The 12,447-nt window shown below is 43.0% G+C and overlaps 1 protein-coding gene across 2 annotated transcripts; it reads right to left on the bottom strand.

Moving 5' to 3' along the window:
• Positions 1-275: 275 nt before the first annotated feature.
• On the bottom strand, positions 276-12,444 carry abhd2a (abhydrolase domain containing 2, acylglycerol lipase a). Of its 2 annotated transcripts, XR_014122551.1 has the most exons (12): positions 12,295-12,444; positions 10,901-10,992; positions 10,485-10,700; positions 7,908-8,083; positions 7,538-7,705; positions 6,939-7,122; positions 5,630-5,722; positions 5,341-5,442; positions 4,849-4,918; positions 4,631-4,715; positions 2,514-3,358; positions 276-2,415 (listed from the first exon to the last, which is right to left on the bottom strand). XR_014122551.1 is itself a non-coding variant. In XM_027004537.3 (11 exons), the coding sequence occupies exons 3-11, from the start codon at positions 10,691-10,693 to the stop codon at positions 3,144-3,146; spliced, it is 1,302 nt and encodes a 433-aa protein (XP_026860338.2). In that variant the 5' UTR covers positions 10,694-10,700; positions 10,901-10,992; positions 12,295-12,444; the 3' UTR covers positions 276-3,143. The 2 variants fall into 2 exon arrangements, 1 of the variants encoding a protein (XP_026860338.2); XM_027004537.3 differs by having other exon boundaries at positions 276-3,358.
• Positions 12,445-12,447: the final 3 nt, after the last annotated feature.

Below are 12,447 nucleotides of genomic sequence, written 5' to 3' on the forward strand. Positions count from 1 at the left end.
GTTAAGGTACTTGACTTGTAATTGGAAGGTTGCTGGTTCAAGCCCCACCACTGCCAAGTTGGGCCCCTGAGGGATTTGCTCAAATTGTACTCAGTCATAGTTTGGATAAAAGTGTCGGTTAAATGCCTTAAATGTAAACTGAGGGTGGTGCTGGAGTACCAATAAAAGGTTTGGCTATGTTATGAACTGCAACTCCTTATGCTCAATCACTTATTACACAAAAAGTGTCAGCTGCAACTGCACAAAAGTATATTTATTCACAGAGAACCAAAAAATTTTTAACAACAAAATAATTTATTTTAGAACACAGTAATTATATTTATTCCAATAACACACCATTGTTTTTCCCCAAAAAAACAAAACAGTGATCTAGCTTTATGTATGGTCACTGAAGGGTGTTAATGATACATTCTTGAGCACATCACCCATCATACGCATTGCACTGTGAAGACATGAATCACTGTTAACCCACCTTCCCAAAGTTTAGAATTTTTTTTTTTTTTTTAAATACCACAAGTGGTCACTTAGTAAGTGATCTACACCTGATGGTATGTAGCCAAAAATTAGAGAAATGGGTAACATGAAAGCCAATGGTTCCATAAATAGTATCATCTAAATATCTTATTTTAAGAATGGCTCACATGGCTAATTTAAATCAATATTTTGCTGGGATTAATATTTCCAAAATAGATGTGTCAAGTGCTGTTGGTGATTGTGGGGATTGTCTCTAGACTAAAACTATAGCTATTTTGTGACAATAGCAAGAATGCCACTTCTCCATACTCCTGATTTGACACAGTCTGCAAAAGGCTCTTCAATTTGGCATGGAGAAAAGAGAAACATGGGACATTATTGCTAACAATATTGTTCAAAAATCCCCTAGTTCCTAAATCAAATATCTACTAAATATTTTTAAAGATTGTTATTTTGATTTGGTTGTCAGAACAAAAGGTGGTGCTATGATCAACATACACCCTTTTGCAGTTATAATGAAGCAGTAATGAGAAAAATAAACATATATAAAACAAGAATAAAAATGAAGCTAACTATAACAGTTCCTCAAGGAGATACATATACCTGCATTTTGTGCAAAAAAAGGCAGATGTAGTTCTGAATCAAGTGACAGAGTGAAATGGAGTTCTCAGTCCCTGAGACATTTCAGCACTGCATGAACAAACTGATGTGCCCAGTCCCAAGAACCCCCCCCCCCAAAAAAAGATATACAATGTAAGGTTGTTCAATGAAAAAGAAATTCTGTTCTCTCTCTCCCTCTCTCACACACACACACACACAGCATGAGACCCCAAACCCTCTACAAAGGTCAATTACAGCAAGCAGTTGTCTTGTCAAAAAAAAAAAAACAACCCAACATAAATTTGTAATTTGCACATATTGTTAGATGCATATCGCAGTAATCCCACCTGACCTCATTCAAGCCAAGCAGAAATATGAAGTGAGAACTAAGCAGATGGATGGGACATGAGCAAATAACCAGCTAAGCTGATATTGTGAGAAACAAGGTGAATGATCACAAGGACACGGCACAACACGAGGGCAATTACATAATGGACACTTATCTATTAATTCTGCATACAGTTTCTCCATACCCAAATGACTGACCTTAGAAGGCCAAGAAACGAAAAATATCCATACAATCATAACAGCCTGCATAGCAATTACTTATAACCAACATCTTGGTGAACCACTATGAAGTCTCCCTCAGGGCAATGATAAACAAACTCTCAGGTCGGTAATAGCAAAGTTGAAGTGAAATCATTTGGTGCTTTCTTGGCTAAAGCTACACCACTCCCTCAACTTGCCCTGAAACCAGGTGACATCCATTAATACGACCATACAATTAAACTTCCGTTCCTCTTCCACTGAGACAACTATGGCAAAAAAAAAATGGTCACATACAGTATCGAATTCATATAAACAGTTCACCCTCCCCTTCCTATTACAAGAGATAATGGGTACAAAGACGACACCTTGTTATCAAGCACATTGCACATGTCAAAGGCAGTAGGAATCAAGGGCCCCATGCTTGTAACGAGGCCTTTCACAGCAGTGCGGCTCAAATGCGTACTTGCGCCTCCTGCTGGCTCCCCAGATACAGTGCTGAGTTAAACTGCATTACTGCATTTCAGAAGGACAGTGTCACCAGCACTTAGCAGTGCAAGGCACATCCCCCACTTTTCTGGAAATGCTGACATAAAAAGATCTTTGATCCACATCTCAAACGATGGAGAACCATATGGCAGCTCATCTTAAGAAGAAGAAAAAAAAATGCAGCAGGCTTTGGTAAACTGAAAGGATGGAGGCATTCAGCTCACATTTGGACTTCTCTCTCCCCCATTCAGTTCACTTGCTTCATTTTGACCACCAGCTGGTCACTATTCCAACCACAAATGCCTGCTGAAAAACCGAATAAACATTATGGCAAAAGCGAAAGAAAAAAAAAATGCTTTGAATAAAAAACTATTTAAAAAGGACTTTGTATTTAAATGTTTTACCTGTGGGGTTGAGCTGGTTTTTCCCATTTGGTACACAATTTGTGTCCAATTACCAATAATTAAATATAAATAATAAACAATAATTTGTGATGTGAATGCTGCTGGGATCCATTGAGACCAGTGGGCAGGATTAACGGCACAGCGGAGTACCCAACCAATGAGGTGACCCAGGCACCAGCAGTCTGTCCTGGCTGGAAGCACACAGTGCCTGCATAACGATCCTTCCCTAGTGCTCTGCGTGTTGTGTACCATGTGGTGCGCAGCATTGATCTGCAGCAGCCGACTCTTGCGCTCTGGGCTTTCCGCTCTAAATCCCTGTCCTCCCTTCCACATGGCACGGTTCGACGAGGGCCAGTGCTTTTATCGACATATTTAAACTTCGCTATAGACCATTTGTGTCCACGAAGGAGCCCTCGGTGCTTCTGCCCTTCTTTGGTCATCATTGTTATTTTTGTCCTACTCTGAAATGTCTGTGTGCTCGTGTCCATATTCATGTGTAGTCTTCAGAAAATGTCTGGATTTCGCAAATGTCTCGAAGATTTCTGTGCAAGTGAGGGGGTGAGAGGTCAGAAGGGTCTATATGTTTGGTGGTGCGTGGGCGTAAACTGAAAGGGAAGGTCAGGTCAAAGGTTAGGATGTCTTGTCCGAACAAGCACTCTCTGCGGGATGCCCGTCCTGGCCTTGGCACGGTGGCTTCTGTTTCTCCCACTGGCAGATGGCATTGGCGTAGCCCACAATGACCTTGTCCATCCAGGTTAGGGGCTGTGGGAAGAGAACAGCACCCTCGAAGAAGCCCAAGTGACCGCCATGCAGCGTCAGGGCGAAAATCACATTCTCCTTCTTTTCTGTAGTCAGAGGGGTGAAAAGGAAAGAAGACAGAATGAGCCAAGAACAGAAGGCAAAGGAAGGACAGAGACAGAGACAGAGAGAGAGAGAGAGATTGCCTTATCTTGTCTTACCTTATCTTATCTTAAAACAGAATTAGCATACATGGAATGTGACATTCCTGGAAAGTGGCTGATGAAATATGTTATGCTTTTAGAAATTCTCTCATATCTTTTACTTTTTACAGATGTCCAGTATTATATTCTCTGGAACACACCAAAGCTATGTCATACCATGCAAATAAAGCTGGATGTTCTACATTTCCCAGACCAAACTAACACGTAGTAGGCAAAGAAACTTAAAAAAAAAAAAAAAAAAACCACACCACACCCCTTTTTGTGATATCACAAGCTATAAACCATATGAAAGTCCACAATCTACATCTTTCTTTGGCAGGACAACTAAAACAGAAATTCTAAATCATGAAGGAAATAGAGACCTCCACATCAAAGGGCAGAGACACCACTGAGGACCCTGTTTGCAAAGGGACCAGCAATGCAGCAGTGAACCCACTGTCTACAGAGCCCTTAAATGACCCCCTCACACCATTACTCCAAGACCACCAGTCAGGACAGTGCAAGCCTTACAGAGACAGGCAGAAAGAGCACAACAGACTTAAGAAATTACAGTCCAAAACAGTCGCTGTTATTCTGGTTCAGTATGCAAGAAGCGCAATTCCCTCAAAATCCTGGATGAACTGCTTTGACTTTAAATCTAAAACTATCAGGTGTTGACAGCTGTGTGGGTCCAGGGTTAACACAGCTCTGGCTCGCACACATGCCAGATTCTGGGGCTAAAATAGACCTGTATAGCACACACGCCAGGGTCTGGGACTAAACAGCCCTCTGTAGCAGCATATAACCCTGTAGTAGGAAGAGCCCTGTGCGGAAGTACTGTCAGATGTTGCTGTGGTCTGCACGCCTCTTCATTTTCTGTAGTACCTAAACAGAAGCCCATTGATGTGCGTGGAGGGCTTCAGCAATCTTTATTTCACATGATAATCTACTCATGCTACCACAGCTAAAAATGAAGAGTTACAGCATCAGCGGTAGGATTTGTCAAACAGCTCACGCACAGACTTGTGCACGTCTAACACAGCAAAGTCAGAAGATGCAGGAGATTTATGGTGTTAACACCCCCCCCCCCGGTCTATTTCTTTTTCTTTGTGTGTTATGAACAAATGGCTCGCACTTGCAAAAATACCCCGCTGGGTGGCAGAAAGGGGGTGGTACCTGCAAGCGTGCGCGGGATGGTGAGAAGAGACTCGTGCACTAGAGGGTCATCTCCAGAGTTCACCAGCAGCAGTGGAACATTGACCTACAGCACGAGGGAAGGCACATGACTACAGAAACCGTGACATCAGTGCTGTTAAAATATTAAAAATGTCCCTACCCAGCATCCTGGACATGACATCTACAATAAAATTAGTTTAAAAGGGCAAAGTACTCACGTTGTGAATGTAATGCACACAACTCTCCTTCTCATAGTACTCCTTTAAGGAACTGTGTCCATGGAATTTTCTAGAACACAAAATTTAATTTGTTTTAAAAAGTTACATTTATGAACAAAAAAAAAGTTTCCAAAAAGTGATGTCTTTTTGTTTAGGTTGTCTCCTATTTTCCCCCCAAACAGTACGATTCAAACCTGAATGTTTCATAGTAAAGCAGCACAAGATTTAACAGTGCTTTGAATAACAACATTATTATTACAGCAAACAAGACCATGCTTGCACTACAGGTCCAACTGTATTCTACCACTAAAGAATAGAAAAGGTCCTGTATGAAGTTCTTGCTTCATATGCTATTTTTTGGCAGCTTCTTCAACCCTCAAAATTGCAGATCAAGAGATCCCTTTTCATTTGAAGCATTGTTTGATATACGAGCCTTGTTTTCACACAACTGACCAAACTGCTCGAAGGCTTCTCAGAGTGGCAGACACACACCTCATGATGATGTCATCAATCTGCATGAGGGAAGTGGCAGTATAAAGGCGTCTCAGGTCTGCGTCCACCATCTTGGGGGAACCTCCCCCAAACAGGCTGCCCCTATGAGTCAAACAAAAACAAAACTAACCAATCAAAAAAAACAACTAACCATCAATTAAACTGTGTACACTTAAAAATCTGTTCCATTTTAGCTAGTGCATGTTATTTGCTGCAGTTTAAACTATTTTTAGTGTATTCATGTAATTATTTTGGACATGTCTGAGAAAAGCAGAAAGATATGAGGTACCTGTGGGACAGAATAATCTTCTTCATGTTGTCAGCCATAAGGAAGTTATAGAAACGGCGGCATTGATCCCACTGCAAAAAGGTCTCCTGAGCCCTACACACACACACAAACACACACAAACACCTTAGGCTCCCAGTATGTTCTGACACACGATACTGCCATCAATGTGACTGACTCACTAGCCTGACTGTATTCCAGCAACATGTGCATGTGTGCAGTTAGACCCAATGACATCAAGGTTTCCATGACGGAGCAGCACACTGCTACACAATGACTGCATTCAATTTATCCAGCATCATTAAAGTATGTAAACACAAAACACGCACACAACCACTGACAAAGTCCACTGACATTCTGTATCAGGTCTGCTGAGATACTGATGAGAAAAGCAAGCTTTCCCTTCAACAGTGAAGGTGTGACTTTCACAGGTGTGACTGTCAAATTTTGACAGCTTTTTCCCTCCCTGTGTCTGATGGGCAGGTACAGTCTGCTGCTCCCCTGGTAGAGCAGGTAAAGCAGGGTGCTAGTAACACCAGCACCATGGGTTGGAAGCACAGGGAATACATGCACTGTTGTACTGACAAATGTGTGCAAGTCAGTCACTCTGGATAAAAATGTCTGTCAAATGCCATAAACATGAATGATGCCACATTTGTTCCAGGAAGGTTGCTAGGGAGCTGTAAGGGAAACTTCAACCTCACGTGCGTCAAAGGAGGTTGCAGAATTCCTCTATTTTTAGAGGGTTCAAGGGTTGGCCAACTTAAAATTAGCTGAAGATGTCATATACATGTGAGAATGAGGATGTGTGCATGCATCTTCACAATAACTGGTCACATCAAGGTCACCTCACGATGGATGAACCATCTAACCCTATATAAGCCAAACAAATCCAGAATATTCACCAGTAAGATGCCTGATAGTACTGAGGTGGGTGAGATTCTTTGGTTACTGTTGCAAGCTTAGCTCAAAAGCTTTTGTACATCAGCCTGCTTTGCATAAGTATAGTAGGTACAGTATTATAACAATAATTATAGTTGTAACCATTCTATAATAGATAATGGTGTGATCCAAGTAAACAATAGCAACAGTATTTTATCCATTTTCCCACAGAAAAAGGTTTTAATTATGCTATGATAACTGATCCTATGTGGACCATGAGTTGACACATATGGAGGTTAATAGCAGCTGGAATTGCAATTGCAATAGCAGTCAGGAAAAGTGCCATCAGAGGCTTTCCCACTAATTGTTCAGCCTTGGTTTACAGTTGTTGTATTGGGTGTGTTTTTGGGCAGAGCGGTGAGCAGCTTGCCTGAGTGCGCTGTAGCCCTGGCACACGCTCACACAACACAGGACCTGCTCCTGGTGGGCACGGTTCTCGCCCAGGAACTTGCAGACGATGTTACCTCCGAGGCTGAAGCCCACCACGACGAGCTGGGTCTGGGGGTACGTCTTCTTGATGTAGCCAACCATAGCCGCGAACTCCCATGTGCAGCCTGCAGGGGGCAGAGAAGATGCATGTGAGCAAACACTCACGCTGGAAACATCCGCAGCGGCCGGACACATCCGCAACCCCACACGGAGCTCGCCATACAACTTGAAGCAACAAAGGCCACATGTCCGGTGGAGGTCAGGTCCTGCCTTACTGTAGGCCACTACATTCGAACTGATGCAGCATGGAACAGTCTGAGGCACTAACTTTGCCATGTTCTCAGGAGCTACGGTGCACAGTTGGAAGAGACACCCAAGAACAAGTTGCATTTATGGTTTATGGGACAGAAAAAGGAAAACAAAAACAAACCAACCAAAAAAACCAAAACAAAACAAAACAAAACAAAAACCCCACCACCCACACCCACACACGCAAAACAGAGGAATGTGCCCTAGGGATCTGAGGCCGACAGGGCGTACCATATGTGAACATGCGAGGGGAGGTGAGCTCGATGTTGGTCAAGGCCCCCAGGTGGTTGAGCACAGCGCAACGGTAGCCCTGCTTCTGCGAGTGATCCACAAACGTGCGGATATAGTGCTTCTCGCTGTGGTTCCCAATCCCTGGGCAAATCACCATGGTGACGTCGGCTGCAGAGAGAGAATAAGACAAGCCACGCTCCACAATTGGACAAATGGGACCAAAGGTGACAGTTATTTTGCATGGCATGTGTTTGAAATGGTTGCTGGTATTTGGGAGAGCATGCAACCATGACAAGGACTCAGTGTAATTTGGAAAACAATTGCAAAACAGCCCAAAAGGAAAGCAGCTTTGCTCCCATAAGATACCAACCTCCACTCTGATGGTCTGCCAAGGGTTCGAAGAGGTCAAAGGTTGCCGTGGCACCATCCTGCATGGGCAGATACTTGCGCAGGCTGACAGGGTGTGGTGAGCTCACCCGTCCGAGCTTCCCGTACAGGGCAGTCTGCATGTGGCCGCTCTTCCCCCACAGCAGAGGAGGAATGTATCTGGGGAAGATGGCACAGCCGAACAAGGCACTGCATTATTCTACTAAGTCAAAAAGCACATTCTTATGCAGTCTTGGTTAGTGCGTTGCTCTGCTATGTTACTACAGTGATACATTTATGATCGTGAGATTAGTAGGTCTATACAGTATAATGAGCAGACCTTAGGGTATAATCTGAAGTTACCAATTTCTCCTCCTGAACTTTAAATTACAGAGTCAGGCAACAGAGAGGTCACCATTTAAGATGTCCTCAAGTTAACAAACAACAATGACCACACCACCAGCACCAAATTGGATTTGAAATTAAATTGGATTTGAAATTAAAAACACAAGTATATGAGCATGCTTATAGAGATACTATAACAGGCTATAGGACAATGCAACCAAAAACAACAAACAAACCCACATTCAGTGGAATAATTCCAATATCTCTAATTGCAGGTCTTTATTGCAGGAAGTAGGAGGTACAGTTTAATTTTGGACTTCTGGTTTCTGATGGGATGCAGGCACTGGGTGTCTTGCACTGCTAGAGATGGGCAGATTAATGCTGACTTCCAAGGCAACATGCAAGGGCAGAGGACACGTTTCCACCATGCCTTGGCCCACATGCAGCTGCTGCTAGTCAGCCTTGAGGGTGCGAATGTCAGCATGTAGAGGTTCTCCCATGCACCCTTCTCCAAGCCCCCATGATCTTTCAGTGTCCCGCAATTAAACTACGACAAGTTAACCTACCGACCGCATACTGGGGTAAAAAGATGACCCTGAGGCAGAAGAAAATATAAACCAGGTGGGCTTTTTTTTGCCAAGATGATTACTAACAAAAATCCTTGAACAAGATGCTTATAAAAGTTGAGCTACAGTCCTTTAGGGTCCCTCACCTCCAAATCTCGACGGAGCTATGGAATTAAACGGTGTGCTCGTTTGCTAAATGACCAGAACAGAACCACTGGACCGGACAAGCACCTTTGCCATTGTCTGCGGGATTGGCCAAGGGTTACTCAGTGGAGCAGAATGACATGCACAGACCCACTGTTACAATCATGTTCTACAGTGGTAGCAAAGTCAGCGTGCAACCACTTCAACTTCCTTGTCCTTCCACCTCTGCCTCCCTGCCAACGCCAACACAGCCCCTACCCTCATTCATTTTATAGCATGTCTTTATGCAAGCAATAATGCAGGATGATAGGGATAGTTGACGTATGATTAGCAATTAACCATCTGTGGAGAAACAAGGGTTTCAAGTTTTATAATCTGGTCATTGTGTCTATTTAGATAAACTGGATTATTAAGAGGAGATAAGTAGGCAGACGGAACAAAAAGAGATATGAGAGTCAAGGAAAGGACCATCTTGAAGAGTAAATTTAGCTGCTGTTACGTCCAACACAACAACAAAGGTGTCGACACAGTTTATAAGCAGCTCACAAATACCTGCTGGGAACCGGAGGCAGAAGTGGAAACCCTGTTTTTTTTGCATGTGCGGGAGTAATTGCTAGTGTTCCGCATATGTAGCATGCCTCAGCTGCCATCAGTGAGCACCAGACATGCACACAAACAGGCGATAATCGCACAGGAAGCACGCAGCAGACTTGTGCTGCTCGGCACACCCGTTCACGATCAAAAGTCCAAATCCACATCAGTGAGCCAGGCCTGCCTTCCAGGCACCTCTTCCCTTTGATCCACCTTATCCTGAATCAGACAGGAAGCAGATCTAATAAACAGCTTAGCCATCCAAGCACACTAGAACCAACCAGGTAAAAGGGTTCATTGCAATTCTTGAAAAAAGATAAAGCTGGTGGAAGGCGCCATACTGTTGCACTGACCAATCCCCCAGAGTACTAACTGTGATTGTTTTCCATCGTTATATAACCTTCCAGGCATCTATTAGGGTTATGAAAGAGGCACTCTGCCACCTTGCATCCAGAGGACACAAGTTCCCACAGAATGAGGGTCACGGATTAAAAAGCACAGCCAATCGGCTGGCAGCACAGCAAATCTAAGTATATTTTGATGAACCCTGTACACAATTTTTTTGTATGACACTCCTTCTGGAATTTAAACGTAGAATCCCGAGCTAAGTCTAACTGTAGGTTAATGACTCAAGCCGCCAGGGCAAAACACGCCCAACCTCCAGCTCCTTCTGCCTGTGTAAATATTTCTTCTGTAAAATGGACACATTAGGCTATTTACAGGCTGTAAATTTCTCATCACATTCAAACCATGTCTGAGGGTGTGGAGAAAAATCTAGCCCTGTTTTCCAACACAAAACTTAGACAGATACACCCAAAGGAAAATGTCCCACTGATAAGAGAAATTTATTGAACAAATGTAAAGGGATATCAAAGGTTATGAAGTTAAGAGGTACAGATACACAGCATTGGGAGGAGGCTCTACGTCACACTCACTCTTTGGTCAGAATGGGGCAGGACTTGAGAAGGAAGCGGTGGAGCGGCGTATCCTGGTAGGTGAGGTCAGGAGGAGCTGTGGGGCTTTTCAGGTTCAAGCACCGGACGATGATGTAGAGGATAGTGGCAACAGCTGCCAGCTTCATCCCATCGAACATGGCTGGCATCTCCGGTGCCACCGTGTACACCTCAGGCTCGTGACTGCTCATGGCTGGCCTGATTGCAATGGCAAAAAATAAGTCTGAAGTCAAGATAAAGATCACGCAAATGCAAAACAGTTAAGCAAACACCTCCTTGAAAAAAAAGGAACTTGTACTGATGCTGCATGGTTTTGAGAAATTTCTGAGGTGTCCGAAGATCAAAGTGAAAAACAAAGAGGAACAATTTAGTGTTTTCACTATGACAGCGTAACTCACTTTGTTGCTCAAGATGTGTTCTTGAATGTAGTGCTCTGTGCTTAGTCAAATATGTCACCTTTGGGGTTTTGGTCACAGTGTTTAGGTCCAAACTGTGAAGAAATTAAAATGTGATTTAGCCAACATAAGATAGCTAGTATTTCTATAAACTTAAGTGATTAAGGACTTAACTCTTACTTAATAATAGCTGACCCGGTGTTAAGGTCTAGTTGTGATTTTAAAGACTTTAAAGGCTTGGCTACAGAGAGGCAGGCAAAGGACGCTAAGACAACGGCCGAGCTCAAACACTCCAAAACTGGCTTGAATTATGTGAAATAAGTAATTAACAAATAAGTAATAAATAATTATGTGAGCTGTCCAAAACAAATGATGGTAGCACCAAAAAGAACAGTGTTTCAGCCGCAATCGCAGCAGACACGTCAGAGTAAACTTATAAGCTGGTGTAACTAAGAAATGTATATTTATATTTTTAGAAAGAAAAGAGATCTCAATGTGATCTTTGCACACGTTCAAAAATAAGTATCTATCTTGCTTGCTAAAAAATTACGCGAACTACTGTTCATGCTAGCCAGCTCTAATTCTGCGCCAAAACGGACAGTATTTTTGGGTGGGGAAAAAATGTCAAAGTGCAAAGTGGTCTTTGCCGTTTGCGTGCACTGTTTGATGCTTCGTAGCAAACGATGAAACTCAAAGTGCGACATTTTAGCTAGCGTGAGGTTAACCATCTTATTTATTTGCATCCAGCGGTTTGCGGGTCGCGGCTGACGTCATCCACTGGATTCGCGAAAATACACACACACACACACTACTACTGAAACAAAACAGCATCGAAATATATATATACACACACACACACACACACACACGACACCTTTGTTCTTGTGTTACGACCATCATTTGTAGGCAGAGGCTTGTAAGAGAATAAGTGCCCATATTCAGTTTTCCTCATTTACTGATTAGGCCCCAAAACACTGCTAGCTAGCGAGGCAGAAAGGTAACTCGACAGAAATCCTACATAAACAGACAACGTAGATCTGTTTCTCCATCTAGCGTAGTTAACAACTGCCACTGCCACTCTTTTACAGCTTCAACTAGGTTAACTAGCTAGCTTTTCTGATTAAGTTACACCCAGTGCACAATTTCTGAAAAAGAAAATGTGGGAAAGAAAGAAGTAATTGTTATGAAACTAAAGAAAAAATATAGAATGCAGCATTAACACAGAAGCAGGCCTAACCTATGTAGCTATAACTACACTAGAGGAAACGGCATTGGAAGAGTACAGGGGAAGGTAGTCAACGTTAGATGTGGTAACCTAGCTAGCTGTGAAACAACAAATAAACAACAAATAAACATCAAATAATACAATGAGTTAAATCAGCGTAATTAAAGCACACCTGTCTCTCGAAAGAGGTCACCAACAGATCCCTTTCCCACAGAGAGAGCCTCGTTCCATAAGGATGCCGTTGTCCCTCTTTTTAGCAGCTTCGCCTCGTAAATGCCAGCTGGCTAGTTATTCCAGCTAAGGCACAACCCTTCAGACACTTCCT

The sequence above is a fragment of the Electrophorus electricus genome, chromosome 3 (genome assembly GCF_041902795.1).
Source record: "Electrophorus electricus isolate QZ-2024a chromosome 3, ASM4190279v1, whole genome shotgun sequence".
In the NCBI taxonomy this organism is placed as follows: Eukaryota; Metazoa; Chordata; class Actinopteri; order Gymnotiformes; family Gymnotidae; genus Electrophorus; species Electrophorus electricus.